This window comes from Mustela erminea, chromosome 20, assembly GCF_009829155.1.
Source record: "Mustela erminea isolate mMusErm1 chromosome 20, mMusErm1.Pri, whole genome shotgun sequence".
Taxonomy (NCBI): Eukaryota; Metazoa; Chordata; class Mammalia; order Carnivora; family Mustelidae; genus Mustela; species Mustela erminea.
In genome coordinates, this window is record NC_045633.1 from 6688255 (window position 1) to 6707229 (window position 18975).

The following is an 18975-nucleotide window of genomic DNA, read 5'->3' on the forward strand; positions in this document are numbered from 1 at the left end:
CCAAGTATTAAAAACTATTTGTTTTGAAATTTAGAATAGGAACAGTGTGGCTGTGTGTTAAACAAAGATTCTGGTTCCCACTGGAGTCTTTTTGTAACAGGCATCTCAGATGATTCTGATATTGATGGTCCTTGGATTAAACTTAAGAAACCTTGGCTTAATAAGGTCAGTTTTCTGACCAGAATATCTAAGATGGAAATTCCATCCTTGTTCCAAGAGGGTATCTGAATCTGATGTGTGTCATCAGCAAAGTTCAAGGAAATTGTGCTTTGAGATATGAGAGTCTCACCCTTAAGTACAATTGCTAGAGCAAGACATTTTTACTTTCAAGTGACAGTGTCTTCTGTCTGGCCAGTCGAAAATTGTTGTTTACAAGCAAAAGATAACAACTGAAAGTGTTTATTAATATTTCTTCATGCATGGTGCTCTTGGGGGATAGCTAAAGAGATCTATTTTAGGGGCGCCTGGGTGGTTGGTCGAGTGTCTGACTCTTGGTTTTGGCTCAGGTCAGGTTCTCACGGTTGTGAGATAGAGCCGGGTGTTGGGCTCCGTGCTAGGCATGGAGGCTGCTTGAGATTCTCTCTCCTCCTGCTTCCCTGCCCCGCCCTTCTCTGTGCATGTACTGTCTTGCTCTAATACATAAATAACTCTTTTTAAAAAAAATCTTTTATTGGAGATAAGCTTTAATAATTGGCTTCCTTTAAATTATCTCTTCTTTTATCAAGGAATTTTAAAATTACCAAAATTATATGAAGAAATGGTTTTCCACAGTTGACACAGTTGTGGTTTTAACAGTTTGATGGTTTGAAAACATTGGGTTATTGAATAGTAGAATAGCTGTTAAGGATTTTTATTTGTTGCTCTCTGATAATGTAGCCATGGCTCTTCTCTCAGTGTTATTTCTGCACAGCCTTGGCTGGCGGCCCAGACTGTCTGTTCTGCCTGCCTTGCCTTTGTCTGTAATCATTTGGCTGTGCCACATTTGTAGGGTGATATTTATTAAGGAACATTCACAGGATTGAAAACAGATTAGTTACATGTGCTTTTCCAGAAAATGGAAGTTATGGTATCAGAAGGAAAATGTGCTGTATTTTATAAAGTGGTTTTTCTGGGCACCTGGGTGGCTCAGATGGTTAAGCATCTGCCTTCAGTCATGATCTCCAGGTCTTGGGATTGAGCCCCACGTCAGGCTCCCAGCTCAGTGGGGAGTCTGCTTCCCCTCTCGCTGTGTACTTCCCCCTGCTTGTGCTCTCTGTGTCTCACTTCCTTTCAAATGAATAAATAAAATCTTTAAAATAGGGTGCCTGGGTGGCTCAGTGGGTTAAACCGCTGCCTTTGGCTCAGGTCATGATCTCAGGGTCCTGGGATCGAGTCCCGCATCGGGCTCCCTGCTCAACAGGGAGCCTGCTTCCCTCTATCTCTCTCTCTGCCTGCCTCTCCATCTACTTGTGATCTCTCTCTCTCTCTCTCTCTCTGTCAAATAAATAAATAAATAATCTTTAAAAAAAAATCTTTAAAATAAATAAAGTGGTTTTCTATTGTTTTATTTTTAGGCTTGAACTCAAACTTGAATGTAAATATGGATATGAACAGTATTAAAGAGCCACAGTCAAGACTAAGGAAGTGGACTACAGTGGACAGCATTTCTGTGAACACATCTTTGGATCAAAACTCCAGCAAACATGGTAGGAAATAACATTCTTAAATGTTGTACTTTAAAAAAAAAGGTTGTAGACTACTAAATTTAGGTCTTTGTTTTATTTTATTTATTATTTATTCATTTATTTTTTAGAGGGAGGGCTGGGATGAGGGAGGAGAGAGAATCTTAAGCAGGTTCCACATCAGTGTGGAGCCCAGCTCAGTCTCACGACCCTGAAACTGAGAGCCAGATCCTTAACCGACTGAACCACCCAGGCGCTTCTAGGCCTTTATTTTATTTTAAATGTCTTTTTTAGCCAAATTCTCTTATAACCTTTCCTCTTTACTGAAAAATGCTTTATTATTAAATCTTAGTTAAAATCAAAAAGCAAAATTAACTTTGTTACAGATTGTACAAAATAGAGATTGAGTATACGTTTGTGTTTTAAAAATTATTCCCCCTTTGATGGTCATTTAGGTTTCTGCAGTTGGTTTTATTGTTCTAATATTCTACTTAGCATATACTCAATTTCGTATGATGGGGAGAATATTAAAAACTCCCAGCATAGTTTGACTTCTGCCAGTCTTTTGTATAATGGCATGTTTTCTTGATACATTTTATTGCTATGTGTAAATCATATAGATTCAGTATTCTTGTTTTTTCATCTGTTAATTACTTTTTTTTTTTAGAAACATCATTTTCATCTTATTTAATATTATCAATTCATCTAGCAGATGTTAATGGAGTATCTTCTGCTTTCCAAGGACTGTGCTAGGCCACTTGGAGCACGTAGATACTTATGGACATGGATGTATACAGTTGAGCATATGTAAGCCAGGAAAAATACCCTGAAGGAACTCATTGTTTGGTCACAAAAATAAGGCTTGTGAACAACTTTAGTACGCTGTGATAGGTGCTATACATGTGAATCCATATGATGGTAAAAATAGTATGATAATGTGAAGTCCATTGGAAGGTTGAGTCAGGAATGAGGAACTGTGGGTGTAGTGGGTGTGGAAGGGCTTCACAGAGAGACTGCTGAGCCGAGTCTTTGGCTTGACCGTGCAAAGGAGTAAAGACAGAATACCAAAGAGTAAGTAGCATTTGTAAAGCAGAAACAGGACAGCCTGGTAGGTTCTGTTGTGTGGGCCTATCACAGAGGTGAAGGGGCCGGGAAGGAGGAGGAGGAAGGCAAAGCCACAATCGTAGGGATGGAGCAAATCCCAGACAACTTGATGCCATCAGTCATTTAGAACTTGAAAGTGGTGGCTTTCCAAAGCACAGAAGACTCAAAGCAGTGCAAGACAGAAGGCAGTGGACACGGAGGGGATGCATGAGGAAGAGCCTTAGAATTAAGGATAGGAGGGCTGGGTAAGTAGCCTAACTCCTTGGGCAAACATGTGATCATCCGTGATGTACCTGCGTGGTCACTCGGCTGAGCGCTCTGTGGGACCGTGAACTCCTGCTGGGCGGGAGCATGGGAGCACAGGAGTGTAATGTAGGTGATGGTGGCAGAAATGCAGGAGTCAAAGCAGGCATGGTGGACAGATACTGAGTTAATTTTAGGCTTGTCAAGTGTAGTATTTTGGGTAGTGCACAATACGGAAAAGCCCAGTAAGATATTAGGAATAGAGACCAGCAATTGGAAGAAAAATCTGAGCTAGAATAGTGTTTGGTATTCATCACAGTGTTGAGGTCATGGACGTGGATAAGGTTGCCTCAGAGGGACAGAGCCTAGAAAAGAATAAGGTCAGCATCCTGGAGCCACTAGCGGCAAAAGGAGTGTGTGGACGGGTCAGATGTGGAGAGCCAAGAAAATGCTTCTGCCATGTGTTTTTCTGTCTTTTGGGGTTAAAATGAGTATTTCCATGTCTGCCTCGCTTCTCTGAGCCTCAGTTTCTTTGTAAAAATGACCTGCCTCTTTCCTTCCTTGCACTGCTGTGGTAGATGTACCGTCCCTTGTATGTTCTCCAGTGTTCGGCGTCCTGGCAGATCCGGTGCAAGACCACTTTCAAGTTCAGTGATTTGCCAGAGGAATTGACAGAACTCAGAAAAGCTGTAGTACTTATGATTATGATTTATTACAGCAAAAGAATCAGATGAAAATCAGCAGAGTAAAAAGGCACACAGGGCACAGTCCAGGAGAAGTTTCCTATAGTCCTCTCCCAGTGGAGTTTCACGGACCTAATTTCTCCAGAAACAATGTTGTGAAACCTCGTATAAAGTATTGCCAACCAGAGAAGCTCCCCCAAGCCTTAGTGTCCAGGGTTTTTACTGGGGGTCAGTCACGTAGGCATCAGACACATGCATGACTCAGTCTCCAAGCCCCCACAGCTCTCTCAGAAGTCAGACAAGGACGCAGTATGGCCCAGGCCTCAGGCAGACACAAACAGGTGATGACTGGAAGTCATGTTGCCGTAAAGGATCTGGCCTGGCTGAGGCCTGGGGTCTGCAAAGGTACTCTTAACCTGAAGGATATTCTGTGTACTTGGAGGAGCGCAGGAGTGGTTGAGGGCCAGGCCTGAAGCGCTTTACAGTGTGTATGCTGGGCCTACTCTGCTAACCGTTTACTGCACCCGCTCCAGAGTAAGAAAAGCCAGCTTTGTTAAGAGAAGTAGAGTGGAATGGAGACAGGGACGTCTGACCGGGAAACTGTGCGTCACAGAAGGGTTGGACTGAGTTACTTGCTATGCTTTTTGGTCCTAAGATCCTTTGGCTAGAAGATTATTTATAAAATCTTGTTCCCTTGTCAGCCAAGCACCCAGCACAGTGTTCTGGGGCCGGGGGCAATGTATATGTAGAAGAACATTTCAGTCTTAGGGTGGAGGGCAGGAGGGAACGGATTCCAGAAGGCCTGTGATCTCTTAAGCTGCGACATGAAAGATAACAGTTAACCAAGCAGAGGTGATGGGAGTGGACCCCAGGGGTGGTGTGGAGGCCTTATAGATGATTAAAGAGTTTGAGTGTTAGTCCCCCTGTCCTGGAGGGCTCAGTATTGCAGAGAATTAAGCCGGGAAATGGTGAGATGTGTGTTTGGGGATTATCACTCTGACTACAGTGTGGCCGCCTGGGGAGTGGAGGTAGCCGGGCAGATCATCTAGGGAACTTCCAGAGCTTAGCCAGACAGGAGATGACTGTCGCCTGACCCAGTGTCACTGTGCTCTACCATCAAGAGCCGCGCCATCATTTTGCAGTATATACAAATACCGAATCATTGTGCTGTACGCTTGAAACTACGCTTGTTCTGTATTAACTATATTTCAATAAAAATTTTTTAAGGCAAGATTAAACAAGTTATAAAGTTACCCACTAAATCAAAAATAGAAGCTTTCCACATTTTCAGAAAAGATAGAAACAGATACCACATTTTCAGAGTTGAGAAAGAATCTACAAAGAAATCAAAGGCATCATATAAATAATGAAACACTGAGACCAAGTATATGTCAAATTGATAAATATAAATGGGTCAAACTAATTTGCATTGACTCATAAAGCAGAATCCAACTCTTTGCTGTGTACAAAGGACCCAAAACAAAATAATTCAGAAATCTTTGCAGTTGTGCAAAAAAAACAGCTGTAGGGAAGCAGAATTGATAGGACTTGGTGATTTAAAATAATGGAAGGAGAGGCAGGAGAGCCTCTCTGCTTTCTAACTTAAGTGACATCACATTTGTTCCTCTGATTAATACCAAAGTACATTTTTGTGACATTCGTTCCTTTCTGTTGGATTTTATCTTGAAACTTTGACTAAACTTGGCTTAAAGGTCAGCTTGCTGGTTTGTGAACCTTGGACTGATGATTATCAGATATTGAAGGTGAAATTGTCATGTGGTAGAAAGAACCTTGGACCCTAAAACAGACCTGAATTCTAAGTTGAATTTGCCACTCGGTGGCATATCACATTTGGAATTTTTCTTAAGAATGGGAATGGTAGGGGGTTGCCTGGGTGACTCCGTGGGTTAGGCCTCTGCCTTTAGCTTGTTACTGAGGAGAAAAATGCAAAGAAAAGAAGTTTTAAGAAAATGCAGTAATTAGAGGCACTTGGGTGGCTCAGTGGGTTAAACCTTTTCCTTTGGCTCAGGTCATGGTCTCAGGGTCCTGGGATTGAGCCCTGCATCGGGCTCTCTGCTCGGCGGGGAGCCTGCTTCTCCCTCCCCCTCTGCCTGCCTCTCTGCGTACTTGTGATCTCTCTCTGTCAAATAAATAAAATATTTTTTTTAAAAAAGGGAATGATAGGGACGCCTCAGTGGTTCAGTTGGTTGGGCATCTGCCTTTGGCTCAGGTTGTGATCTCAGCATCTTGGGATTGATCCCAGCATTGGGCTTTCCGCTCAGTGGGGAGTCTGCTTCTCCCTCTCCCAATTCCCCTGCTTGTGCTTACTCTCTCTCTGACAAATAAAATCTTAAAAAAAAAAAAAAAGTGGAAATGGTGGTTGACTCAGATGGCAGAATGCAAAATAAATACAGACCCTGGATTTGAGAGCGAGCTTTGCTGCTTATTAGCTATGTACAAATAACAACCTTTATGGTTGTTATAGTCACTGAATGGGAATATAAAATGGTACCTCCTGTGCTGTTTTGAGAATGGATGAGGCAACACCTGTGAAGCACTGATGCACTAGGACGGGGTAAGACACTAAGTGGCCTGTGGGTGGACACTTCATTGTTGGCTCCCCACATGCCTGCCTCTAAGACAACAGTATGTCTCCAGTGCAAATCCAGCCTGCTTGTGTTCCACTACACCTGCCGCCTGGACGTCCGCACCTTCCATTTTCCACACCTTCTCCCGTGCAGCGGTTAATAGAATATAATTGGACTCTAGCTGCCTCTCTGTCAAGCCTGTTTTCCTTTTTAATAAAATGAAGTTTTAATAAGTAGAAATGGATTTTCTGTAATGAAAGGGGGGGGAGTACTTTTATCAGCTCAGGTTCTTGCAGAAAAATTGATCATTTAAAATGTGGCGTCTGTGCTTGTTTACTGTCTTACATGCAACTGCTACTTTACTCATACCCCTGCTGAGTGCCCAAGTGATTTTATCTTTTTTTTTTTTTTTTTTAGATCTTATTTATTTGACAGAGATCACAAGTAGGCAGAGAGGCAGGCAGAGAGGGGGCGGGGGAAGCAGGCTCCCCACCGAGCAGAGAGTGGGATGCAGGACTCGTTCCCAGGACCCTGAGACCATGACTTGAGCCGAAGGAAAAGGTTTAACCCACTGAGCCACCCGGGCACCCCTCCCAAGTGATTTTAATTCACTTTACAAAAAAGATACACAGTCTACTCAGATAAAAGCAACTAGATAAGGAAGCCAAGGAAGAGAAGGGCTGGAATTGCTGAAATAACGAGGCCTTGTCAGGAATAGGTCAGTGCCCAGCAGTGATGGTGCCATGAGGTCCCGTCAGGCCAGCTCTGCCCCCTCGGTAACCAGTACGGAAGCTTGGTGTTGTGGGTGCTACCAGGCAAAACTTTTTCATGGAGTAAAACAAGACTAAAGCAACATTCAAGGCTGTGCTGTATTTTTGTAGAAGCTCATAACATCTGTGATCAGGGCTTTTCCTCATACCTGCTCCAGAGCTGGCACGAGCGGGGGGTGTTTGGTTTTCCTCTTTACCCTCGCTCCTCCGTTGGGTTATTAAAGCTGGAAGCTTGAGAGATTCTCCTCTCTAAATTTATTGAGATAATTTACATGTAATACAATTCTCTTTATAAAGTATACCATTTGTTGTCGTGGGAGTCGAACATTTCCCCCTGTCCCAGAAGAGCCCCAGAGGGGTTGCTCCTCGCACCTTCTGGACTTCCTTCCCTCCCAGACATGCATGAAAACGAGTCCGTTTTCTGTGGGTTTGCCTCACTGGACCGCTTACATCAGTGGAAGCATATATTATCCTGTCCTGCGGGACTGGCTTTTTGGTGGGGCATAATGTTTTCGAGGTTCATCTGTGTCGAAACATGCATTAGCACTCATTCTGTTTTACAGTGGTGTTGGCTGATGGCCACATTTGGGTTATCCACCCATCACGTGCTGCGTATTTGGGTGTAAGAGATGTCCTTGATTTCTTCCTTTCTCGGACTTCCACATCCATCCATCTGTGACTAGTGCCCCTTGTCCCGCAAAATGCACAGTCGTGTGTCTGTAGCATCTCGCCGCCTCGGCAGCTGCCCTCTGTCTCTGCCCCCGTGGCTTCCGTTCTCTGTGCAACAGCAGCAGGGACCACAGATGAGTGTGGTTGTCTCACTGCTCTACTTACATCCCTGGCTGTGTCCTGCAAAGGCCTGCATGAGGGTGTTGCAGAATCTGATGCCTTCAGGGAACAGGCAGGGTGTTAGGCCCGTCCGGGGCAGCAGGGCCTGGGGCCACCGGAGCAGGCACACCTCAGGACCTTCCAGTTCCAGACATTTCAGACAAAACCTACAGGGTCATCCCTGCCCCTCAAGGCCAGGCTCCCCTCCTGCATGTTATTTACTCTCCTGCTGACTGTTTTTCAGACAAAACAGTCTTTCGGTTCCTCACTCATGCCAAGCTGCTATTCTCCTCGGGTCTTTGTGCACGCTGTGCCCACCGCCCGGCATCTCCTCCCTGGACCCTTTCTTCATGCCAGCGCGACCCTCCCTGCCACCCATGCTCCCCTTTCCGTGCTCTGCGCACTCCCGGGTTTGTGGGGAGGCCCCTTCATCTGCCCGCCTCCCTGGGCCCAGCAGGTCCACCGAGAGAGGGATGTGTTGGCTGCGTGTGTCAAGCATTAGTCATTTAAGATGTGTTCAAAAATGAGTGTAGGGAATAAATCACCGAAGACAAATGACCATTTCTGAGTGAGAGTAAGTTGTCTTTTTGTGGGATTTCGCACTCATTTGGATAACAGGTATCTTTACCACTGCTGTGTATGATCACAAGGGGGTGTGCATAGGCAGACATGTGAACATCCTGATCAAAACGTGTATTTGTTCTCATTACATGGAGTGGTCATAGCAGTCTCCTGGATTCTTGGATTCCCCTCTCTGCCACTTAGAACATTCTCCACCATAAAGCTTTCTTTACTGGAGCTGTGTTTCTTTCTTCCGGTGCACCTCATTCACCAGCAACACACATCTCCCTGACAAGGAGTCCACTGTGCTTGTTCTCGGTTTAGGGCAAAGTACAAGTGTTCTAATGACTTGGAAATAAGTTTGTACCCATACTCTGGTCACTTACTGATGATTATGTTCCTTATACTCCTCCTTGAAATAAAATTCACTATGATAATGTTCAGATCTCGGGACATAAGAGAGTTAAAAGTGATTGCCATCTGGAAGAGAGGTCAGGGCTTGCTTTCCTCCTGGACTTTTCACGCAGTCTACAGAACGCACTTTGGAACCCACAGAGCTCATACAGGGTGTTCTTATGATATTTGAGAAGCTACAAGAAATAAATTCACTAGTGCCTTTTGCCTCACGTTCTCTTATTCTCTTATTCTCTTTTCTCTCTTCAGGTGCTATTTCAAGTGGTTTCAGGCTGGAAGAGTCTCCATTTGTTCCCTATGACTTTATGAACAGCAGTACTTCTCCAGCCAGCCCTCCGGGTTCAATAGGAGATGGCTGGCCACGTGCCAAATCGCCTAACGGCTCTAGCAGTGTTAACTGGCCACCAGGTAAAGTGCGGACTGAGGCTCTGCCTCCCTCACGGGGTCCTTTCCCGCTCAGTGCTCTAGTGATGTAGGCCAGTTCGGTGGATCAGCCTGCGCTCTGCTCGGGCCGGGAAGGAACAGAGGAGCCAGTCTGGCCTGTTACCAGTGCCTTTATGCTCCAGGCAGGGAAGGGGGAGGGAGTCCTGCTGGCCCACGTGAGGAATAAGGTAAAAAAAAACACTCAGGGCTCCTCTTCATCTGCACCAGGGGACTAACTTGATGGTGTTTCATTTGGGCTGAGACATTACTGGCAGTGGACTTAACAGCCTTCTTTTCTGTTTGCATTGCTATGGCTTGTGAATTAATGAAGCACTTTACAGTGTGACCATTTAGGTGTGCCTGGTTGGCCCAGCTGGTAGAGCATGCGACTCTTGGTCTAGGGGTTGTGAGTTTGAGCCTCATATTTGGTGTAGATATTACTTAAAAATAATTTTTTTAAAAGATTTTATTTATTTGAGAGAGCATGTGAGAGAGAGTATGAGCAAGGGAAGGGGTAGAGGGAGAAAGAGAAGCAGACTCCTTGCTGAGCAGAGAGCCCAATGCAGGACTTGATCCCAAGACCTGAGCTCATGACCTGAACCGAAGGCAGATCCTCAACCGACTGAGCCACCCAGGTGCCTCAAAACTAAAATCTTAAAAAAAATAAGAGTGGCTAGGTGGCTCAGTCAGTTGAGCATCTGGCTTCAGTTCAGATCGTGATCCTGGATCCTAGGATCGAGTGCCACATGGGCTCCCTGCTTAGTGGGGAGTCTGCTTCTCCCTCTCTCCTTGCTTGTCCTCCTGCCATGTTTGTGCGCATGCGTTCTCTCTCTCTCTCTCTGTGTCAAATAAGTAAAATCTTTTAAAAATAAAAAAAATTAAAATAAAATTAAAAAAAACATTTTTAAAGTGTTACTATTTAAAAATATATGTGTACTATTTAAAAAACCCTGAGAAATGATTTCATTTGCAAAAACGCACAAGTCATTCTTAAATAGCAGCTCATGTTACACTAACCATAGTACTAAATCAGCCTCATAGAGTACTAGTATTAACTGGAAAATATTTGAGAATTGCACAAGGAAAACAAGTTTTGGATATTTAATAATGGATCTTTAAGTGATGGATGATTAAGCCCAAACTAATTTTATGTGTTTGTTTCCAGAATTTCGCCCTGGTGAACCATGGAAAGGTTATCCAAACATTGACCCTGAAACTGACCCTTACGTCACTCCTGGCAGTGTCATAAACAATCTTTCAATTAATACTGTGCGGGAAGTTGACCACCTCAGGGACAGGAACAGTGGTACGTAGGCGGGTACAGGTCCGAATTTCTGAAAGACACTGGCTGACGTGATTTAAGAATGGTTCACAGGATGAGAAACTTTTAGCCCATCGCAGCACCTGACATCCAAGGAAGTCATGAAAATAAAAAGTGAATTCTCAATTTTCCCATAGGTGATTCTTTGCCACTTTAAAAATGACGAGGATTTATTGTCACTTGATATGGTTTACACATATATTCACTTAACTCAAAGTACCAACAAATACTTTCCAGGAGTTATAGTAGCAACTGAAAGGTTTTTACCTACTTTATAACAAGTTTCAGTGTTGTGATTATTAAGAAGAAGTGGACATTTCTTATAAAAGATGTTATCATTCACTTATACACTCTTGTTCTTAAAGGACGTCCCTGTGAAGAACCAATTTAGCTTTCTTTGTCTCTCTGAAAGTGAAAAATTAAGACCATTTGAAGGGTCCCTCCACTTCGGATGCACTTTTAATTTATTTTTATTTATTTATTTATTTATTTATTTATTTATTTATTTATTTATTTATTTATTTGACAGAGATCACAAGTATGTAGGCAGAGAGAGAGAGAGGAAGCAGGCTCCCTGCAGAGCAGAGAGCCCGATGTGGGGCTCGATCCCAGGACCCTGGGATCATGACCTGAGCCGAAGGCAGAGGCTTAACCCACTGAGCCACCCAGGCGCCCCTCGGATGCACTTTTTAATGGGTCATCAAATACAGTCGTCCTACCATCTACCATATAGTTTCCCTCCCCCCAGGCATTTGAAGTATTCTCTGCATGCACCTGAAGGAAGGTGAGGGGAGTGAAAGAAAATATTTTGTTTCTGCTCAAAACCTACATCTTCCTATTCCTCTAGACAATTTATAACAAGATCCGAAGAGCATTTTACATTAAATGTGTGATTTTGTTAACAGGTGTTCGCCATATCACAATGGCAAGGAAAGAATCCTCCTCATTCGAAAATGGCTGAATTTAACAGACCACTGTGTAGAAGTAGCTAAAGTACCCACGGCTTTTGCTGCAGAACAGCGGGGACAGGGCCAAGGGTAGAGTCTCACAGCCGTGTATGTAGGTAGTGGAAGAATCTCGCGGCTTGCAGAGGCGGACTTCTTGTTGTGGAAGATCGTTGGTCAGGAGAGGAGTTTAGATGTGATGTTAGAAGACGTGAACCGTTGAAGGTTTTGAGTGGAGTCTCGCCATTGAGGGTAGACGGTCTGCCAGCGACTGGCAGAAGGGATGGAGTGGGAGGCCGGGTTGGAGCTATTACAGATCCCATGACAGTCCAGCCTGCAGCGGGGCGAGAGAGCGAGGGGGATTCAAAATGGGACAGTCTGGTTTGGGAGGCTGCTGTGGGGCGTGATGGAGGGTGAGGACCTGCTGGTACTAGGGTGCCCCGGGGGCAGGGGGTGGTCTGGTGAGCTGTCCCTGGAGTTCAGTCACGGCTTGGGGGCAGGAGGAACTAGGCCTCCTTCTGGAGCCTGGACTGGGACACGGAGCCAGCGTCGTCTCGGAGTGTCAGGCAGAGGAGGGAAGCTACCTCCCTGAGCTGCAGTCAGAGCGATGAGCAGGGAGGAAGGTGCAGTTGTGGGCACCGTGCCTGGACCCCAGCATCTGTTTCTTTCCTGTGGCCTGCGGTTGGATCGCAGCCGCACGGGAAGCTCCTGCTTGTTCTCCGTGTGCCATGCCCCTTACGCTGGGGATCACTGACTGGGCTCTTCCCCCACGCAGGGTCTTCCTCATCCTTGAACACCACGCTGCCTTCAACTAGTGCCTGGTCATCCATTCGTGCCTCCAACTACAACGTTCCCCTCAGCAGCACAGCACAAAGCACTTCAGGTGGGCCTTGTCCCGGGCTTGTTGAGGCCCTGTCAGAGGAATGGGGTACTCAGCATCTCGGGCGGGGGCTATTGTGGGGAACCCTCTTCTCTTTATTTGAAGTATTCTTAGTCTGGAGGTAGGAGAATATGTTTCTGAGCCTGGGAAAATACTTGTAACACCATTTGTCCCTTTCTAAAATCGGCTAGAGCCAGCAGTCTGTCACTGAGTCCCTCTCCCTCTCTCGTCTGAGAGCCAGTTCATTAAATGCAGTTTCATTGGAAGCAGTTCTCAAATGAGGCAGCTTTTATTTTGGTAATGTCCTATCCTTTGCAGACTGATACTTCTGTAAAGTGTAGGAAACCTGACCTTGGAATTGCTAGAAAAGCAATCCCATACTTGGGAGCTCTGGCCATGTCCGACTGCTGTCTGCTTACGACCACGCTGAGTTTTCTCTGCTTGTTCTGTCGGAGACAAGTGAGAGCTTGTGTGGTGACCAGGCTTCCCACCACTTTGAGTCTCACTCACTTAAGGGAGGTGCACTTTATAAATCAAGTAGAAACATAATGGACAGTGACAGAAGGTAAAAAATCTTCCATCCACTTCTGCCCCCTCATGGTTTTGTAGGATTATTTTGAACGAGTTTACCATGTGCCTGATCCCTGCACACCCCCATTGCCATGAGGCAGGACACATCAGGAAGTGAGCTTTCTTCTTCTTCTCCTTCTTTTCTTTTTTTTTTTTTTAAACCAGACAGGTCTGGATTTGAATCCTGGCTGTGCACGGGACCCATAGTTGCTTAACCTCTCTGACCTCGGTAGGATGTGTGTCAGGATTAGAGCTAGGATGCACCGAGTGCCCGGCAGCCTGGCACTCGGCACAGAGAGACGCCTGGTGAGCGTCTGCTGTGAAGACTCCCTGAGTTGGGGCTACTTTTGTGGTCCTTTTTCCCATGTGTAAACCAGAGAGTTCTAAGATCTATTTAATGACCTATGTGACGATCTCGAGTGACTCGGTCATGGTCCTAAAGATAAGGAGTTCCCAGGTGCTGTTTCAGAGCAGTTGAAAGCAGTGTATTTTGTTTTGTTCTGATTTCCATTGTGGTATAGTTTTGTACACTGGGCTAGGAATTTCACGAGTCTTAAAATTTTTAATAGCAAATGGTTTGAGTGTTTTGAGTCAAGGGAGCAGTTTCCTTTTGGCTTCTGTGGGGCTTTTTGGGGGCGGTTTTGAGTTGGGGATTTTTAATAGGGTTTCTTTTTGGTTGATTTGCTTTTTGTGGGAGAATGGGTGCTGTCCTTAAATTTTCTCTTTTCTAAAAGTATTATTTTCCTCCCCCGCCCACTGTGTTTTTTCCCCTGTGAGTAGCCAGAAATAGTGATTCCAAATTGACATGGTCTCCTGGTTCAGTTACAAACACCTCTCTGGCTCATGAGCTGTGGAAGGTCCCTTTACCACCTAAAAACATCACTGCTCCGTCCCGCCCACCTCCGGGACTGACTGGTCAGAAGCCACCCTTGTCTACATGGGATAACTCTCCCCTTCGTGTAGGTGGAGGATGGGGAAATTCTGACGCCAGGTACACCCCAGGTAAGACAAGCATGATGCTCGTGATGGTTTCTTGGGGTTCCTTTGCTGAACAGGAATAAGTACGCACAGTGAGTCCAACAGACGAATGTGCATTACCCAGTATAAAGTAGGGTTCGACCTTAGACGTGCGACTCCCAGCATATTGCCGTCTTCTGAAGTTTCTAAATTGTGAATCTTAAATTTACTTGGAATTAAACCTGGTTTACTTAAAAACATGTGGCCAAAGCCACACACACAGCCAGCGGTCGGGTTAATGTAATTGATATATCCTGTCTCTTTCGAAGTTTCCTAGAGCCTGAGAACATCTGCTCACTTCCTGCTCGTGGCAGCAGCGTGCTGCCCGGAGAGGCTGGGGAAGGTGGGAGCAGCCCCGCTGGGCCTGTTGGGTGGCAGCTTGGCCTGTATCCTTAGGGTGATGTCCCGTGTATTGTTTCAGCAGGGCCGTGCGAGAGTGGACGGGGGTGCTGGTCGTTCACAGTGCGGGGCCAGCTTGCCCAGGAGGACCGCGCTCCCCCCGCGCTGTCTCCTTTCCCTCCCTGCTCTTCCTGCGCGGGACTCGCGCGGGCTTAGGACTGGCGTTGTGTCCCCGCCCTGACGCGCACGCAGATTAAACGAGCTGTCTGCCAGTTCTACCAGTAAATATGGTCCCAGTCTTCATTCTCCTCAGTCTCAGAACTGGAGCTGACTTTCTCCTCTCTAGCCTGAAAATAGTCAAACTTCACAGCAGTGTCCTGTCTTTAGGCAGGCGGTCGGCTGAAAGAAAGCTTAGCAGTGTTTCCTTTGGGGGAAAGGTTTAAGGGACGGGGAGTGATTTTAATTCCATGAAAGGATCCAAGCTCTAGCCGTACACGAATGTAGTAGGTGCCCTGTGTGAGTGGTTCTTCCCGGGCCGAGGGCGCATCAGGTGCCAGCCACGTGGCCGGTAGCAGCACAGTGACAGGAGAGGGTCTGGTGCCCAGGGGTCCCACGCGCGGCGGCTGGTGGAGCCCAGTAAGGGTCAGCCAGGCCGAGCAGAGAGGATACATATGGCAAGGCGAGCCCCCAGGAAAGCACGAGCGCTCCTTGCTAGAGACGGCGATGAGTGAGCCAGTGCAGGGAGCGACCAGGAGGCAGCGTCACAGAGCCGTCTTCCTCAGGCACGCTGCCGTGTTGGTGACGTACCTCGGGCGCTCACAGGAATGACTGGATCCTCAAGTTCTGCTGGGAGCGCGGGCGCCCTGGGGCTGAGCAGGAAGGCCAGTCTTGGAGCTCCCTGGGAGCCAGACAGACACAGAAGTGTCCAGTGATTGCAAGCCGGCTCTTCCTGATTGAAGTCCAGTGGGGACCCAGCGTTATAGCAGTTCCAGACAGTGATTCAGCGAGTCTCCACGTGACTCTGCTCGCCACCAGCGTACCCACCATCTGTCCCCACACACTGTTCAGTACCATTGACTGTGTTCCCGACTCTAAACCTTTCCCTCCTCCTGTCTTACTCATTCCCTGACTGGAAGCCTGGACGACCTCCTCCCCTTCCCATTTTGCCCACGCCCCACTCTTGCCCCGGCAACCGTCAGTTCTTTCACTGTATTTATAGGTCTGAGCTGGCTTTGTTCATTTGTTTTGTTTTTTTTAATTCCACAGACAAGTAAAATTGTACAGTATTTGCCTTTCTCTGTCTGCTGTGTTTCATTAGCATACAGTACCTTCTAGGTCCGTCCATGTTCTGCGTGGCAAGATCTCCTCCGTTTTATATATATGCCACGTTTTAGTTGTCCATTTTTCTGTCGAGGGACACTGATGGCAAGCTTTTTAAATCCCTCATGCATTCAGAGTTATCAGACCATACCTTAGATAATCACAGAGGCCTTTCCTCAGAGGTGCCATTTTGAGATAGTTTTAGCTTTATAAATGAAAAGATGGAAAAGGGATATGGCCTTTCACAGCCCTCCTGCCTGCCGTGACAAGCTGGCCGCTGTCCGAGCTCACTCTTCCCAGAGGCAGAGCCACCTGCCCTAGAAAGTCATGCCTGCTCAGAGCTGGCGTGAGGGCAGTCGGAGCCGCAGCGAGGTGACTCCAGGCAGAGGTGCAGGCAGTGGGGAGGGCAGGGGAGGGCGCCAGGGGCCCACGTGCTCCTCCCGCACAGGGGTCACTTGACTGAGATGTGTTTGTCCGAATGTCCTTCGTGCCTTAGCTGAGAAAACTGACTTGTCCTTCTTTGTCCCTAGGTTCCAGCTGGGGTGAGAGCAGCTCAGGGAGAATAACAAATTGGCTTGTTCTAAAGAACCTTACACCTCAGGTAAGAGCACCAGGCATCCTGGCCTGAAGGCATGTGCCAGAAGACAGGGGAACAGAGGGTTCCAGTCTGGTTTGAGAGGAGGTTCGACCTAGGCCTCCCTCGTGCTACCGAGTAGGCGTCAAGGTGGGACCAAGGAAGTCACAGCGGGTGATCTTGCAGGTGATCTTTGGATGCCTCAGGCAGGCTGTGGTCTGAGCCAGTTTGTTTCCACTATAAAACGTGCACGCAGCCGACCAAAATAGATGCCTCGGTGCCTCGGTCTCACCGCAGGGGCACTGATGGCGTAGGTCTGGGCTAGGGTTAGGCCTGTGCTCTCCTGCAGGTGGTCCTTGTGCTGCAGTCGAGAAACCCTGGTCTGCCCTCGTAGATGAGAACATCTCCTTAGGCCCCGGACCACCCCTCCTCTGGAGGCTGGATGTTAAGAGCCCACCCCCTCCTCTCCCAGGGAGCAGTGCCTTGATGAATCCTGTCCTCAGGGCAGGGAAGAGAGAAGACATGAAGCCACAGCAGGGCATGGCTAACTAAGGAAGTGGGGATCTGGGGAATGTCCCGGAGTCTAGAGGCCACAGAGGTATGGCTCTGGGAGCAGTGGAGGTGGGGAGGGGGGCTGGACCCCGTCACAGCAGTGAGGCCCAGTGAAGAGTGGCAGCAGAAGTGAAGAACCTTGGGCAGGAAAGAGGAGCAGAGTCCCAGCCTGGGACGACCTCCCCCGATGGTCCGCGTGGCGGCGCATCTAATCGGCGGCTCCCCACGCTCTGTTTCCTAGATCGATGGCTCAACTCTGCGTACTCTGTGCATGCAGCATGGCCCACTGATAACATTCCACCTGAACCTCCCACATGGAAATGCTTTGGTCCGTTACAGTTCAAAAGAAGAGGTAGTGAAGGCACAAAAGTCTCTGCACATGTAAGTTGGATATCTGGTGCATGCCACCTGGAAAGTGCCCTCGCGATTGGAAGGGTTTGGGTTCCCTTGTGTGTGGAAGCACAGCCGGTGACACTGTGTGTCATCCCCGGGCCGGTGCTCAGAGTCCTGCAGTAAGAGTGCTTCGTGAGGTGGCAGCCTCGCTCTGTCTTGCGTTCCAAGGTCAGTCCTCCTAAGGAGAAGCACTGCCCCTCAAAATGGCCCTAGAAAATCTCTTAGATCACCTGTAGGAGACCAAAAGCCATGATCCATCTGGATACCACAGCCCTACGTGTGGGGCGGGTGTGGCTCTGGGTCCGAGAGAGCCCTGGGCCACGTGTGCCGCTGCCGGCCCCCTTGGCTTTCGAGCAGAGGCAGGGTGCACCCCTCGCTTCGAATCAGACCCTTCAGACGCCCTGAGTCTTCACTGCGTCCCGTGTCTCTTCCCTCCAGGTGTGTATTGGGGAACACTACTATTCTTGCTGAGTTTGCCAGTGAAGAGGAGATCAGCCGTTTCTTTGCACAAAGTCAGTCTTTGACCCCTTCTCCTGGCTGGCAGTCTCTCGGGTCCAGCCAGAGCCGGCTGGGCTCCCTCGACTGTTCCCACTCGTTCTCCAGCCGGACCGATCTCAATCACTGGAATGGTGCTGGGCTGTCGGGAACTAACTGTGGAGACCTTCACGGCACTTCACTCTGGGGGACCCCACATTATTCCACAAGCCTGTGGGGTCCTCCCAGCAGCAGCGACCCCCGGGGAATTAGCAGCCCATCCCCCATTAATGCTTTTCTTTCTGTTGACCACCTGGGTGGGGGTGGAGAGTCCATGTAACGTGTAGATGTAGACTCACGAACTGTGACCTCAAGAAGCGAAAGAAAGGAGCACTAAGTTGGGCTCGCCGCCTGCAGCCAGGGGCCACCTGTGGGAACAGCTCTTCTCTGCACATTTTCCACTTTGTTTTCCCTGAAACATATCAGTTTGAATACTTGAATCATGCAGGCCAATATTATAATGTGAAAAGGTATCTATCTATTTACACTCCCAAATAGCGCCATACATGCTAAACCGTGTAGAATGAGCTCACTCGTGTATATTCATCATGTTTAGCCTTTGGGTTCTTTTCTTTTTTTCCTCCCTGCCCCTTCCCTGTTTCTCTCCCCATCCTTCACCTGCTGTTGCCCTTTTTTTTTTTTTTTACCCCCCCCTCTTTTTTTTTCTTTTTTCTTTTTCCTTTTTCTTTCTTTTTTTTTTTTTTTTTTTTTTTTTTTTTTTTGCAAAACCATTTTTTTGGGCTGATAATGTATGAGCTTTTAACTTTGCACTGAATGATGTTCTCTCGTCTAATCGGCAATATGGGGGGGCAGCTGTTCCAGTGTAAATGTTTACTCAAGGATGTTCTTAAAGGTGTGCGCTCTCTACTATGCCTTGATGTTTGCCTACCTTACTGTGGTGTCGTGGAGTTTAAAAGACCGAGTTCTGATGCTGACTTAGGACTATTAATGAAAGTATTGCACCAGTGTTTTCATGTTCTAAGAAACTAAAGAATTTCGCTCTGCAGTTTGAAAAACTGTGGCCACAGCTGTGACTTGCAGCCCCCCTGCCACCCAGGACGGGCCCTGCACTTTGAATAGGCTTTCCATTTTGTTTTGAAGGTTCTCACGGTGAACCTTCTTGTTTACAGATTTTTTTGTTTGTTTTTTGAGAAAAAAAAAATGTTTACTCTTCCATCATTTAAAAAAAATTTAAAAGACAAAAAAAAAAAAAAAAACAATGGAGGATGATTTACAAGATGCTTTCTATCTCTGGG

The 18975-nt window shown here is 47.1% G+C and overlaps 1 protein-coding gene across 9 annotated transcripts in view; it reads left to right on the forward strand.

Annotated features, from left to right (window-relative positions):
• TNRC6A (trinucleotide repeat containing adaptor 6A) overlaps positions 1-18370 on the forward strand; it is a 100941-nt gene extending 82571 nt beyond the window's left edge. For 8 of the 9 annotated variants that reach the window (XM_032328434.1, XM_032328432.1, XM_032328437.1 and 5 more), the window contains 8 exons: positions 1554-1685; positions 9102-9260; positions 10441-10581; positions 12316-12423; positions 13771-13992; positions 16197-16267; positions 17034-17173; positions 17624-18370. In XM_032328434.1, coding sequence (XP_032184325.1) covers positions 1554-1685; positions 9102-9260; positions 10441-10581; positions 12316-12423; positions 13771-13992; positions 16197-16267; positions 17034-17173; positions 17624-17999 — 1349 coding nt within the window. In that variant the 3' untranslated portion in view covers positions 18000-18370. Of the gene's footprint in view, positions 1-1553; positions 1686-9101; positions 9261-10440; positions 10582-12315; positions 12424-13770; positions 13993-16196; positions 16268-16712; positions 16839-17033; positions 17174-17623 lie in introns of those variants that run through there. The other variant, XR_004281998.1, reaches the window with a different exon arrangement.
• The last annotated feature ends 605 nt before the right edge of the window (positions 18371-18975 follow it).